Source organism: Gopherus flavomarginatus, chromosome 4, assembly GCF_025201925.1.
Source record: "Gopherus flavomarginatus isolate rGopFla2 chromosome 4, rGopFla2.mat.asm, whole genome shotgun sequence".
Classification (NCBI taxonomy): domain Eukaryota; kingdom Metazoa; phylum Chordata; order Testudines; family Testudinidae; genus Gopherus; species Gopherus flavomarginatus.
The window spans coordinates 102,002,715-102,018,821 of NC_066620.1; the positions used below are offsets into that span (position 1 = coordinate 102,002,715).

General features: G+C 38.9%; 1 protein-coding gene across 1 annotated transcript in view; it reads right to left on the reverse strand.

Moving 5' to 3' along the window:
* The window catches only part of MTHFD1L (methylenetetrahydrofolate dehydrogenase (NADP+ dependent) 1 like), a 234,382-nt gene that overhangs the window by 77,178 nt on the left and 141,097 nt on the right, over nucleotides 1-16,107 (reverse strand). The window contains exons 21-23 of the mRNA XM_050951602.1: nucleotides 13,604-13,645; nucleotides 10,994-11,094; nucleotides 10,117-10,294 (exon numbers count right to left, since the gene is read on the reverse strand). Coding sequence (XP_050807559.1) covers nucleotides 10,117-10,294; nucleotides 10,994-11,094; nucleotides 13,604-13,645 — 321 coding nt within the window. The remainder of the gene's footprint in view (nucleotides 1-10,116; nucleotides 10,295-10,993; nucleotides 11,095-13,603; nucleotides 13,646-16,107) is intronic.

Sequence of the window (16,107 nt, forward strand, 5' to 3'; positions counted from 1 at the left end):
GAAACAAGTTCATTCAAATGACAAGTCACGAACATCATGAATATGATTAACTTTTTAGCTCCAAGAGCTGGATATAACTCCCATCCTGCAGCATTTAATATAGTACGGCAAAATGCAGCAAGTGCTATTGCGACAGTCACAAAAATATTAAACTTTATTATTTTAATACAAAATAATTACACTGAGGAATCCACCTGAATAAAACTACATATGCAAGATATACAGTAGAACCGCAGTTACAAACACTAATTACAAACTGACTAGTCAACCACACACCTCATTTGGAACCTAAGTATGCAATCAGGCCGCGGCAAAGACAAAAAAAAGCAAATACAGTACAGTACAGTGTTAAATGTAAACTACTAAAAAACATACATGGAAAATTAAAAAAAAGAGCTGACAAAGTAAGGAAACTGTTTCTGTACTTGTTTCATTTAAATTAAGATGGTGAAATGCAGCATTTTTCTTCTGCACAGTAAAGTCGCAAAGCTGTATTAAGTCAATGTTCAACTGTAAACTTTTGAAAGAACAGCCATAACGTTTTTTCAGATTTACGAACAACTTCCATTCCCAAAGAGTTTGTAGCTCTGAGGTTCTACTGTAGATAATAAATAATATATTACAAAATATTTATCGTAACATCTGAACAAGAGCTCTGTATAAGCTCAAAAACTTGTCTCTGTCAGCAACATAAGTTTGTCCAATGAAAGATATTACCTCACCCACCATGTCTATCTAATACCCTGGGACCAACATGACTACCATAACACTGCAAACTATATATGCAAAGATAGTGGTAATAACAATAATAATCTATTAACAAAGATTACCTCTAAACTAGATTGCAGACTATTCTGACTCCTCAATACTTAGTCCAACTTTAATTATGACTTTGAATGTATCCCAGTCATGAAAGCTATTTGGAGATGTACAGTAATGGTAACAAAATATCTAGGGGCAAAATTCACCTATTTCCTGATACAATCGTTAAAGGAGAGATTTTAAGAAGCTCTCAGAATAGGCCTAACTCTGCTCCCATTGAACTCGGGGGTAAAATTCCTGTGGACTTCAATGTGGTCAGAGTTAGATCAATGCTGAGCGCTGCTGAAAATCTCATCTGTAAAGATCTGACTTCACACACTGTTCCACTGCTGCTTTCATAGAGTTCACTGCTGAACTGTGGGTGATTATTAGTAAGATAAAGGACATTTTGTTTGGGTATGATGATGCTGTTGTCTAAAACCACCTCTGACCTGAAAGATTCGTATACGAACATATTGTCTGATTCTAAAGTTTTGGAATTTAAATTTTTTTACTTTAATGGATTTGCTTAAACTGCTTTATATATTGGACATTTATATGCCAATATGCGTATTTATGACACCTAATTCCTGCACTGGTAGATATTTCTAAGACTGCTCCTTAAATTTTCCAGGAAATTTTTAAAAGATTTTGTCAAGTTTCTAAATTGTATTATGGTTCTGTTTTTGTTTACTGCACTGTCTTGACAGTGTTATCAAGGTGTTGTCATGCATGTTTAACTGTGAAAATATCAACAACAGAAAAATGAAAATGTATTACTGTGTTACTAGCAAAACCTGAACTAAAATTACATTGAAAATAGAAATACTTTTTCAGGTGACCAAAAATTATATTATATCATTACATTAACAGCAGTTTCATTAATGAAGTTTAAAATGCTAATACTATCATGGAGTGGATTTTGATAATATTCATTCAATTTATTAAATGTTTGAGCAGAGTTGCCTTCAGGTTTCACCCTTCTCATGAGTCACCTTCCCTTTATCAGGCCAAGTTATAATAATCTCAGTGTGATTCAAAGAAACCTAGATCTCATTCCCTTTACTAGTGAGCTAGGCTTGAAAATCTTCCCAATACTTACTAGCCCAATGATTAAATCTAGTAGCCAGGGCTACTATGTGCCTTCCGTCCCACCACCAAGTCACCCCAGAACCGTTTCCTGTAATGTAAATGAATAGCACAGCTTTGCACTAATTATTACTAGGGCCCTATCAATTTCATGGCCACGAAAAACAAGTCATGGACTGTGAAATCTGGTCTTTCCACCTTGAAATTTTGTGTGTGCTTTTACCCTATGCTATACAAATTACACAGGGAGACCAGCGTTTCTCAAATTGGGGGGCCTGACTCAAAAGGGAGTTGTGGGGGGGTGTCACAAGGTTATTTTAGGGGGGTAGCAGTATTGCTACCCTTACTTCTGCGCTGATTTCAGAGCTGGGCAGCTGGAGAGTGGCAGTCGTTGGCCAGGTGCCCAGCTCTGAAGGCATTATCCCAGCAGCAGCAGCACAGAAGTAAGGGTGGCAATACCATACCATGACACCCTTACTTCTGTGTTGCTTCCTTCAGAACTGGGTGGCCAGACAGTGGCGGCTTCTGACTCAGGGCCCAGTTCTGCAGGCAGCAGTGTAGAAGGGTGGCAATACCATACCATGCCATCCTTACTTCTGCACTGCTGCTGGCAGTGGCTCTGCTTTCAGAGCTGAGTTCCTGCCTGTAGCCACCACTCTCCAGCTGCCCAGCCAGCAGCAGCATCGCAGAAGGGTAGCAGTACCCAAACCACCCCCCTGCAATAACCTTGCGACCCCTCCCCCAACTCCTTTTTGGGTCAAGCGCCCTACAGTTACAACCCCTGAAGTATCAGATTTAAATAGCTGAAATAATGAAATTTACAATTTTTAAAATCCTATGACCATCAAGATGATCAAAATGGACTGTGAATTTGGTAGGGCCCTACTTATTATGTAATGTACTTAATTCCAACATCGTCAACACACTTTCTATTTACAAATGTAATTTACAATGGCTCTCATTTATAATGGACTCTCACATCCCGGCCTTACTCACTGACTTCCCCCCATCCCCACTTGCTTTCTTACAATGGGCTACATTTTTCTGAGTTGTCTTCAATGTGCTTTCTCTTTTCTTTCTCTCTCCATCTACCCCCCTTCTATTGTTCTCTCTTTACATACATTTTCTTCCAATTTTTCCTCTTCTTTCTTCTTCTCCTCACCAAAATCCCCCTCTCTCACACCTCTCAATAGAGTACTTGTATAATTTATCACATCAGTCTCTCACTAAACCATGTGCTCACCCAATCACTCCCATCCTCTCACATGTAATGCCTGGACATTTTACCAGACACCAATAAGTCAAAGATTAAACCTACTATCCAAAGACCGATGTGAAGGAGGGTGAAAGCGGGGAATGCGTTCCCGGACAATTCCACGGTGAGAATCCAACTCCCTACCTTACCTGATAGGAAAGGTAAAGGTGGTGAGCTAGGGTGTTGATTCTGCTCAGAATGCCCACTTTTGTATCAGATACTGGCTAATAGACTTGAAGCCCCTTCAAGCTTCTCTGGTTGCTAGTAGAAGGAGCATTCTCTCACTTTCCCCATCCAGCCCCCGAGTCTGCTGCACGAGTGGCTGTGGTCTGTTACTTTAGTTTTTAAATCTTCCTTCTCATGGTCTTTCCCAAATAGCAGCAGAGTCATATTCAACATTGTTGTGAATGGCTGGAGGGAAAACTGACAAGACTCTATTCAGTCTTCACTCTAGGGGAGTTGGACAAAGCTATAGGCAGCAGCAGAAGCACGGGAGTTATTTGAATGAGATTTAAGAAAACAGCACTGCATTGATTCCTGCTTGTATCGTGTTTGAAAGGTGCTCTTCACAGTTATAAGGGATAGAAATTTCAGGTTATTTTATCTTTAAGTTTATATTTTGCAGAAACTGTTGGTGCTCACCCAGGGAAGCTTTCTGAACACCTGTGTTATGTATGTCCATGCTGCTGTGCCATCATTTCTTCTATAAAAGTTTTATAGTTTACATACTTCAAACATTTGTCTTAGCCCAGTTGTTTATTAGCAATATGTTGGCTGGTTTATTGTTCTGTGATGAGAAGAAGCCCCTGGGTTTGTTATTTTGTTATATGGCTTGCATTTTAAAAAAATTCTTAAAATAGCATAGAGCTAGGGATTGATTCTTTTTAACTTATATATACACTGAAAAGATAATAAATAATAATCTCTCGACTAAAGGAAACCGTCTTTACACATCTCTCTCATTTAGCATCAGGAACACTGCCAAGCGAAAATACATGACAAGAGTATAGCTGTAGGTGCTGTGGGGTGATAGAGTGCCATGCTAAAATAATAGCTGACTGAATAGCTAAGCCTTTATTTCTTTGAGTTTTCCTCTACACTTTAATATATTTTTATTTCATCTGTATATTCTGGTTCCAGAAGTTCTGTGGTTGACCAGATGATCATAGCACACCCTTTCTCTGTGGGCACAGGGTAGATTTTTGGTTTTTAATTTGTGGAAAAGCTCATATCTAGTTGAGTTAAACAGTTCATGAAACAACACCATAGCCTGTGGCCTGAGAGATTTATTTTCATCTCCCCAACATTGAAACCCCAGCTGTGTCTAAAAATTGCTTGATGCAAAGAATGGGAAAAATATTTAATAAAAACAAACATAAAACTGCTGTGCTGTCAAGAGCCTCCCCCATAAAAGGCAAGAGAGGGATGGGAACAAAGAATTTCCAACCTCGAAACTTTTGATCCAGTACAAAACACATCCAGATTCTGCTTGAAGCAAGCTGTCTTGGGGAAGAGTGGGGTTTATACAACAGTGTGGAAATGGGCTTTTTTTTTTTTTTAATAATGTGGCTATGCTGATAGATGGCTCTTTGATCAAATGGGTGGAAGAGAAAGCAGGGTGGCCTGAGTTTCAAGGTGAGTGAAAAATGGTCACAAGTCATGAGATGGGAGGTGTTCCAGCAAAGGGACAAATTGAGTATTATTATTTATTTCTATCGTGGTAGCATCTGCAGATCCCACGCAGGGTTTGGTGCCTCATTTAATGGTATAAAACACCTCCCTAAGGCTATTCCCTGTTCCATACAGCTCATAGGATTTAGACGAAAGGCAACAAGAGAACAAACAGACAAATGGGAGGACATGGTCACCTTAGAATGTGATTGGTTTGGTAGTGGGGCTGTCACTGAAGATAAGTGCTCATTCCGACCCCAACTCCCCTCAGCCATCCTCTTCTCTTCTCTTTTCAGAATGAAAACACAGGACTATCTTAGACTAAAGGAAAGCCATGCTAGATTATTAGAGTATTTAAAGCAGTGGTCTCCAACCTTTTCATCTGGCAGGTGCCAGATGAAGGACCGTGGTGCAACGGCAAGTGGCGTCATCCAGAGGCATCGCCGCCGAAATTCGGCAGCATTTCGGCAGATGCTCAACCGCCAGCCATGACCGCCTTGGGGACCCCTGATTTAAAGAGTATTTAATTCTATGCCCCCTTTACTGTTTATCCCTAGTTCCAGCTCCTTTAATATACTTGCAAACCAGGAACCCATAAATCTAGCTCCTTTTAATAACAATTGTGTTTTCTCCCCTGATGAAATCTTACTGCTTTTCCTGCCCTCCTCTTTATACTGTTCTTATTGTTCTAGATCAGTGGTTTTCAACCTTTTTTCATTCGCAGACCTCTAAAAAGTTTCAAATGGCGGTGCAGACACCTTTGTAAATCTTAGACATAGTGTGCAGACCCTCAGGTGTCCATGGACCCCAGGTGGAAAATCACTGTTTTCTGGTAATGATAACCTTTTGCGGAACCTCTTAGACAGTCTGCAGACCCCACGGGGCCATGGACCACAGGCTGAAAACCGCCATTCTAGGCTTTTGCCCTTCCTCCCATTCCCTCTCCTACTCACTTTCAATTTACAGGCTCTTTTCTCCCTCCTCCTCTATTGCTCCAACTCATTCTTATTCTCTACCCTTTTTCTGAGGCTATGAGGTGCAGACAGACCATGAGCCAAACAATGCAGAGTTGCTGCCTGCAGTCTTTGCATTGTCTGATGCTTTACTGAGCTCCTTCTTCATGGCGGCACCAGATCTCTTCCACTTGAAATTCAGATCAGTAGAACTGGTGCCAACATGTGCAACAAGTGACAACAGGAGGATAAAAGAGCTAGGACAACCAAAGTCCTGGCTCAGTTTACAAAACTGACTGAGAGGCCAGGAGAGTCTTGATTATCTATATGGCATGGTCACCCTCGGAGAGAAGGAAGAAGGAACACCATTGCTGAAGTTGCTAATGACTTTGAATACTCACTACAAGTGGTTGCCTCTCTGCCTGATTTTCCACAGAATGGCCCTGATTCTGATGATGCTGTCCTGTACCCTGAAAACTGGCCACGCAGGACACTGGAAATGTTCCAAAATATCTTTGTGACTCACTCTACACCATAATGTATCAACATCGGTGACATCATGATGTCATGCTAACACAGGAAGTTGACAAAAATATTAGAAAAATAGAAGCAATCTAGAAACACTGAATTGCCAAAGAAACCCTTCCCCTTCTTTCTCCTGTGATTTCTCCCCTCTCCCAATTTAGTTTTCCTTTGTAGCAGAAGTTAGGTGATTTTTGGCTTCCCTATCACAGCTGTCAGTTCACCACGTCCGAACCTGTTTAAGAGACACTGGCAAGTCTCTGTGACTGAAAGAATGTGCTGATTCTCTGCACCTCTCCTCTAGTCTCATCTCTGTCTTCTCTCTAATTCCAGCTGTGTCAGTCTTGTCTTCCTGCTGATGCACTGGCTCACTGTGCTCAAGCTGCTTTGCTACTAGAACACCATTTCCAGCTGAGGACTTACTGAAGTGCCCTGATTGAAACCAGTGCTTCCTTATCTCTTTGTCCCAGTTAAGTTGATGCTAACAGAGCGAGTTCAGTGTAACTGCAGGGAGAATAAACTCTGCACCTTTTAATTTGCCAAAACAAAAAGGGATATGAAAACCCAGATACTTACTGGGCATGCACTACCACAGCAAGTTACCTCTTTTTTTTTTTTTTTTTCAAGAAAGGGAGCACTTTAATCATTGAACCCAGGAAGATTTTGGAATGGGATGCACATGCTTCTATCCCCTTCTCTTCTCCCTCCTTAACCGTGGTTATCTAAGCTTATGTTAATAGATCAGTCAGTTTATTGTGAGTAATAGCTTTCTGCTGTAATTTAAAGACTCATACTTCAAGAAAAGTGAACCTAGAAAGGAAGTCTACACTGATAAGAATTGAAATTCTGATATTTTCCATATGTGCCAAATATATTTTCTCCAAAAAACCACAATGAAGTACAGATTACTTTGTAAAGAGTTCAGAAGGTCTTTGCAGCCAACCTCATTCTCCAACTGCCAAAAAAGACATACTCAACAAGAAAAAACTTTCAAATGACAAAGTAAGATGGGTTAGCGTATGCACCAGGGCCAAACTTTTTTTCGTCTTTTTTAAACCACATGCTAATAAAATATTTCTTACTACTGCTAATCATATTTTAAACAAAGTTATGGGTCTTCAAAGCCTATCATATAAAAACTCAGTCTTACTTCTGACTTTTTTCCTTTTTTAAAAGTTTTCCATGTGTAATTTCTGATATTATAAGCCCTTTATGTAAGCTCCTCCCTACACTTTTAGTATGACAGGCCCTCTGAGAAACTTGTTGTACGCTGCTCCTTGTCCTGGACACCAGACATGTTGATGTTCACATCTCTCTCTTGCATGTTCAGAATCAATATACAGCTACTCTTCACAACACCCTCCAAATATGCTTGACATTTATTTTGCTCTCATAGTACTTATTTACTTGTTCATACTAGCTCTTGAAAAAGTATTTGTTAATATGGTGCTAAATGCCAGCTAAATCTAATGTTTAAAAAAATAACCATTGAGTGGAAAATTAAATTTAACATAGCTTGTTTTATAACCAGGAATAACTTGGTGGAGTCTGAAAAGAAAGTTATTTTACATGTGCACATTACTACATTTAGAGTGAGATATAACAGAGGAACTATGATTCTCAATTCCTACCATTATTTGATTGTATGTGACATATATCACACCAGTTCATCTTGAAAATATCTCCTTGTTTTTCATATACTAGGCAGATTTCAAAACATGTGAAAACAGAATTTTCTTAGAAGACTTAAAGTTGGAAATATGATGTAAAGCAATACAAAGTTAGACATGCTGCTTAGAAAAAATCCAGAGAAATAAAGTTGAGCTGATTTCAAGTATTTTCCTAATTTGAAACACAAAAACAATATACTACAACCTTTTGTTTACTACATAAGTGAGAAAAATAAAAAGGATCTAAGAATCAGATTTAAAGTTTTTTTCACCCGACTCTGGGCAACACTTGGAACACAATGTTAAGATAATGAATGAATCTACCCTGGGGCTTTTAAGTTCTCCCAAAGTAACTTGACTTGTTGGAAGAGGTTACGACTTCATGCATATCTGAAAGTAATCCACACCAGCGGAAATCAATGAACATCAATGGACTAAATGGATGAAGAGTGAATCTGAAGAAGTAAGAGATGAATAAAAGGGTTTCTGCAATATTCTCACTCCTCCCTTACCACCCTGATTCCTTGGAATCCCCGTTGGTGATCTCTTGGAGTTCGCAGATGATTGTCTTTCATAAAATGAAAGCCAGTTATCACTGGTGGATCCGCAGCTAGCTAACGAGACTGATCCAGGACCCACAGATCTTGTCACAACTAGGGCAGACATTTCCCAATGGAAGAGGCAGATCTGGATTGCTGAGTCTGGGTGCGGCAGGTTCTTTCCTCCTTTCCTGTTTCTCTGTTGGATCTCGAAATACTGGGATCCTTGCTACCATGTCCTTTTCCATTTTGATCTGTCGAGCGCTTGGGTTTCCAATGAGTTTGTCAATACTGCACTCCTTCATGTTGGCTTTAAGGTTGTCTTTGAAGCATTTTTTTTTTCTTTTGGCCCGTCGCTTGTCTGTTGAGCCTTGGCAAAAAATCCCAATAAAAACCAAAACAAACCAGAGAAGACTCATTGAATTTGGCAGTCTCTTGATTTTTGATTCTAAATAAACCTACTTTTTTATTTTTCAGAACAGCCACTGAACCAAAGAAATCAATTATTCACTCAGTTCTAAGTATGAACAGGCCAACTCATTACAGACAAGACTGACAGCAACACTTAGAGTTAAGACTGCCTGACACTTTCCATTATGAGACCTCATTTTCAGTTGCTTATAACTACCAAACTTAAACCATTCTGGATGAAATTTTCCATGCTGGATGTCTGCCACAGGCTGAAATTTTAAGAAAGAATTCTTTCTGCTGAAACTGTTATTTGCAAGAGTTAAATTAAGGAAAATAAATTGGTTTTGCTCATGTTAAAAAAAAGTCTTACAAACATTTTTCTTGATAAGCTCTAGCACCTTCATCTATTGAAACAGAGATTGAAACTTGGCCCTGTTGGGGGAGGGACTGGGGGAGGGTGTCACCAAGGAGTTAGACAGTTGCATTTTGCTGTTCCAGTGAAAATCCATCCAGACTTGGCCAAGTTGTTAGCTTTTGAAAACCATTATTTGCACAAGCTCAATAGAGGCTTGTCAACAAAATTCTTGGCAATATAATTCTCCAAACTTTCTGTCTGCACTGAGTGTGTTCCATCCTGGGGCTGTAGGGGCCAAGCAGGACTTTGTCTGCAATTGCTCCTCCTGGCAACCTGGGGATGCCGTAAAACGCAGACAAGTAAACTGAAGAACCGTGAGTGTAAGTGACTTTTTCAATGTCAGAGAACACATCAATGGTAGAGATGTGCATACAACATAAGTCTTGAGAAACTATCCTTTGCCTAAAGAAGGAAAGGAACACTTTAGGGAGTCACAGGTGTATGCATTTCAAACAGGATGACATTAAGAAAATGAAATTTCAGCTGAATGCCATGAAAAGCCTCCTAGGACCAGTAGAAGCCTCATTACTGGGGATATTTAAAGCTAAACAAGACAAAGCACTAGTAAGTATGCTATCGTGCAGTGAGTAATCCTGTACTGCCAAAAGTACTCACTACTTGATCTTCAGTAATAGTTTTATTTTTTAATCTAGAACCGTCTGGGATATTATTAAACCAAGCAAGCACCTTCTTATAGCTGACATCTAAAAGGAACTCTAAATAGATTTGCTGCAACATCCTCTTTGTTCTGCATCTGAAACTATTTCAATAGTCTTTTTAATCATCTTACCTCCAAGTTATACAGATATTTGAAGCGGTTTTCCTGACTGGCAGCTTTTCTCACAGCCTGAGCCAATTCCACAGCTCCTCTACCGCCAGCTGACCAGTGATTGCAGGGCACTGCATCAAATGCTCCAGACCGTTTTGCAATCTCACAGACTAAATCAACTTCAGCATGGGAGTCAGTTCTGCCAACCAAACAGTTCTATGTCATTATTTTATTTACTCTTGTACAGACTTATTTGTTAAGCAATGCTCTGTAGTTACAGTTGTGAAACAAGTTAGTTATGGAAATCATACAATTATTAAATGTTTACAAAAACCCCAAACATCTTAAGTACATTGAAGTAGGAATATTTCATTTAAATAAGTATTACAAATCATATACAATACCATTCTATATTTATGTGATTTGAAAACCTCTAAAAGAGGAAGCTAGAGGGGTTTTTAAAATGTTTATATGCCTGAGGATGTATAAAAAGTTTAATGAATTTACTCTGTTTTAAAATGCTTTCTACAAGTCAAATATAAACTTTCCTCTCTTTCTTTTAAAAGCTTCTCTCTTCATGCCATGTAACAAATGTAAATAGGAAGTGCTCTAAATGAAAAGGTGAAAATTACATTACAGTTTTCTGAATTTTAAAATATTTTCAGGACTGAACAAGCATATTTAATTACATCATAACACCAGTAGAGTCTTTGTAACTCTTTTAAGTGGTATATGAAGTTAATACTGACTCCACTTCCTGGATTTTCACGCAGCTGTGAATATAGTAATATAGTTAATATACTATATGAGGTGCGGAAGTAAGTGATTACACCTTGTGCAAAGACAATGAGCTTGATCTTTGGGTCTACTAGCATGAGTAAAGGATGGACTGACTTACTTGAAGACATTTAGAGCAACTACAACAGGAACTCCAAAGAGTTGAGCAATCTGAATTTGCTTCTGTAGATTACAACAGCCATCAGCTACCAGCTGGAGATTCTACATCATTAAACAAACAAAAAAACAAGCAAAACAGAAATGTCAAGATGTGTCGCATCTTCTCTAGCCAAAGAAATTTCCAGAAATCACAACAAACAAGGTTAGTTATAATTATTTTTATATTTATGGGTAACCTTCATAATAGGCTTCAGAAAAAATACTTTTATGTATCCTGTTCATTCTTACTTCAGTAGCGGCAGCTGCATTTACATAACTGAGCAGGGTCCAGATCTTTTACATTTGAGCATGCTGCCAGATTGCTCCCTTCTGGGACACAAGCTGCCAATCGATAAACAAGATGTCAGAAAACATCTGTGGGCTGGTCCCCCCACTCTAATTTGTGGCTCCATCTAAAGGAGTTACACAGTAATACAATTCATTAAGACATTTGCTGCTGAAGCTTTCCATCACAGGACTGGCACTATCTCATCTGGTTCCTCTTAGGATCCTTTTTCACCACATATTCAGGCCCAGGGAGGACAAATGGAAGGAGGAGATGGACTAGCCTTCTCATTCTTCTTCCAAGCTCAAATGCAGGGACAGCTCACTCAAATCAAAATCCTTTGTGTGATGCTACTTAACATGTGAGACAGCACTAATGTGGGCATTCTATTAAATGCCCAAATACCAAAAGCTTCCCAGAGAGGATGGCTGACAGGGATGCTAGCTGACATGAGGCCCCATTCAACTCCCACTGAAGTGAATGGAAAATCCCACGGACTTCAGTGGGAGGTGGTTCAGGCCCATAGAAATGTAGATCCTAAGCCTCTCAAACTTGGGACATTTAAAATACAAGAGAAGCCCACTCAGACAGCTCTCTCTTTCCCACACATGTGAACATACAAGCATACAATCCAGGTGATTTACTACTGTTGAAGTTCTCAGGTTGTTCCATCCTGTTCTCTACTTAGAGCTTTTAGGCTTTGCCAACCAAGGCTGTATACTGATTTTCCATGGAAAAGTATATTGGAATAGGAATTTGCCAATCATGTAATGTAAGGACTGATATAAAAAAACATTTTATCTTCATTAATCCCTCCATTCCTGAATCCACTGTTTAGAACTACTATATGAGAACTAGCTATTATTTGTATGAGCCAAACATACTATGGTAATGGTTTATAGAAGTAAAGTGATTGGAAGCTTTCTACATCAGAAACACATACTAAACCTAATAATAATCAGGTTGCAAAACTGTAATTAAAAAAAGTAGACAGCACTGAAGCACAAGTAATAGGCTATGCAAAGGCTTTATGCACAAAGATAAAACATAGCCCACACATTTATTTTTTAAACATGTATAGCCTATATTTGAGCTGTGCCATCTTGCTGTCTAACCCCAGGCATGAAGAGCAGAATTAATATTAAGCCTTAGAGTCAGCACATTATCCTAACACCTGAGACTGGACATGACACTTTATTTTGAATGTGTTAAAGAGCCTCTTTCTGTTTCATTTCCTAGAGCCATTAGTTTATGGGATTTTTTTTTGTATACAGTGAGGCTTGGAAATAGTGGCTCCCTGTCCTTAGCATGAACAGATATATATACACAGTTCCATTCTTGGTACACTCAGTTTATGTTTATACTTTTATAAATGCCACACTATTACTTTTTGTAGATTTTCATATATACTTTAATTTCACTTACAAATGTCAAGGGAAGGAGGGACAGAAAAAGGGAAAGAAATGCCAACGGATCAGCCCCTGAATTGTAAAGGGCCTTAGGCATGGATATTAATCTCTCCATAGGTAAATAAAATACTTGTGAAAAAAGATAACTGAACACACAATGAATAATCAGGTTCCTTCATATGGTAATGACATAAGTAGATCCCTTAAAGGGCATCTTGGTTAATCCATGAATTCAGATAACATACCAAGAACAATTTTCATCTCCTGAAACTTGGAAAGTTAAAGAAGTTTGTTTCCACAACATTTTACTATAGTTAACATATTTGTCTGATAATCTGAATTCAAGTGTAATTATTTTGATGTAAATAGAAAAACTCAATTTTTAACCTGAAACATCTTTTGATCAAGGAAAAAAGGCTACACTTCACAGTGGCTCTCTCATAAGAGTACTGAAGTGAAATAGAGTTCCTTTGTAGGTGGCTCAATTCTCTAACACTATAGTGGTGGGTGCTCTAGAAATATCTGAGAGTTATTCAACTGAAGTAACTTCCAAGGTCAAAGATATCTAACACTAGGAAATGGCTTCTTAAGTCTGAACACTACCATTGCTATCTTACTATGATATTGCACCCAATCCACACAACCGAGTAAATAGAGATTTTCTTCCCTTTGTAAGTATTTTTCATATTTATTTTTAAATTGTACCATAAAACCTCAGTCAAGAAGCGCTTGTTGCACGTACCGCCTGCATTTAAATTCGCCACTTTCCTCTTGCTTTATTGTTTGCAAAGTAACTGGCAACTGTGTTGTTTTAGATCTTTTCAAATCAGAACTTTTTAAAAAGGACAGGATTAAGTTTTACAGTCATTGCTCTTACCTCTTCTGTATATTCCTTCTTAAGAGGGGCACCAGCAGTTACCTGAAATCATAAGCAAGTAAAATTAACAATCATCTAACAATACTAGTCAACTACCTGCCTGGTCAGGAGTATAACTTTTAAAAAACGTATGTACTCCAAAACATCACCCGTATTGTCAATACTAAACAATAAGACAACTACCTTCCTTTCCAGCAACAAAAGTTCACTACAACCACAGCCTTAGAGAAAGTTAAAGCTGTAAAAGCGAATGGCAAGATTTATCACTTTCCCCCAACCCAAAAATAAGAATTTATGTCTTCTCAGTTTATTCCAGCAGTGACTTGGTGTCAGGGCTTTCTTACCAAAAACAAACAAAACAAAACAAAACAAAACAAAAAGCAGTTATGGTCAGAAAATTACTATGAAAAAATGGCAACTGGTTACTCAAGAAATCTGTTCTCTGCGTGCATTTTAAATCCTATCTGCTGATTTTGGTGACAAAAAATGAATTTTTACAACTTTACACAATGTTTGTACTCTAAGGTTAATATAGCTATTGAGACAGATATAACAATTTCCTGCAATATCCGTGGGAGACCACCTTGAATTAAGTATCTTTGGGAGCCATCATATTGAATGGTTTATGTATTATTGTGGGCTGGGATTGTATGTAACCTTTTGACAGGGAAGATGTGACAGATGAGAGATCTGGGGATTCAAAGGACTATGCTGAACAATGTGCCAGACAAGAATGGACTTTTGGATCAAAATGTGTGAACTCGTTTTCCTGGGGAATAACTAGGAGGAGGTGAATGCAAATTCATCACCGCCCATTATGCAAAAATCCAGCCTTTTGAAGCTTCGCCCTGAGAAGTGAGCCACTGTCTACTAATCACTATTATATTCAGTCAAGATCAAAGGGCCAAGCTGTATAAAGGAAAGACTGATCTATTCCTGGGGGTTCTGGCTCTGAATTTGAGACAGTTATGAACTTGTAACCATGGGAAAACCCAGCTGTGAGATTTGAAGGGCTGACACCTACCAGAACCTGAGGCTGGCATTCGGAGGACCTCTGGTAAACTTTTTAGCATGTGTGTAGATTGTTTTATTGTTTTCTCTGGAATGCTTTCACCTTAAGAATAAATGAGCTTGCTTATGTTATTAGTAACATATAACTTGGTCAATTAAGTTATTCACAGCCTTTAAAGAGAAAGCAAACTACAGATGTTGAATTGTTTGGGTAGTCTGGCTTGATGGGAATATCACAGTGTAGGCAGGGAACTGTGAAGCCTGGAAATACCCTGGTCAGGAGGGAGAGAGGCATGGGTCTCTGCCCAAGAGATGTGATACTCGAGAAGCCAGGTGCCTAGGTGCCCCTGAGGGATCACGGAGTGGGAATACAGGTGCAACTGCACTGAACTGTGATTACTATAGGAGAGTGAGCTGGCTTTGCTCCTGGCTTGGGCATCTACAGAACTTTAACTAGGTTCTGACTGCAGAATTCTATTTTTATTGGTGATGATGTGAGTGACAGCAAGAATCCTGCTTGGCTTTCAAATTCCAGGCTGAGTTTGTGGGGCTTGTAAAAGGAGCAAAATGGATATGGAGTCAGTGAGATGCAAACATGGAAGACTGTTGTGCCATTTTAGAGTCACTTTTCAGTGTATATTTACAGTTTAAAACCTGTCAGGTTTCAGAGTGGTAGCCGTGTCAGTCTTTATCAGCAAAAAGAATGAGGAGTACTTGTGGCACCTTAGAGACTAACAAATTTATTTGAACATAAGCTTTCATGGGCTAAATCCCACTTTATCAGATGCATGCAGTGGAAAATACAGTAGGAAGATATATACACACAGAGAACATGAAAAACGGGTGTTGCCATACCAACTGTAACGAGAGTAATCAATTAAGGTGGGCTATTATCAGCAGAAGAAAAAATGTTTGTAGTGATAATCAGGATGGCCCATTTCCAATAGTTGACAAGGTGGTGTGAGTAACAGTAGGGGAAAAATTAGCATGGGAAAATACTTTTTATTTTGTGCAATGACCCATCCACTCCCAGTCTTTATTCAAGCTTAATTTAATGGTGTCCATTTTGCAAATTAATTCCAATTCTGCAGTTTTTCATTGGACTCTGGTTTTGAAGTTTTTTGTTGGAATATTGTGACTCTGAGGTCTGTAATTGAGTGACCAGGGAGGTTACAGTGTTCTCCGACTGGTTTTTGCATGTTATAATTCTTGACGTCTGATTTATGTCCATTTATTCTTTTGAATAGAGACTGTCCGGTTTGGCCAATGTACATGGCAGAGGGGCTTTGCTGGCACATGATGGCATATATCATCACACTGGTAGATGTGCACGTGAATGAGCCTCTGATAGTGTGGCTGATGTGATTAGATCCTATGATGGTGTCCCTTGAACAGATGTGGACAGAGTTGGTAATGGGCTTTGTTGCAAGGATAAGTACCTGTGTTAGTATTTTTGTTGTGTGGTTGCTGGTGAGTATTTGCTTCAGGTTTGG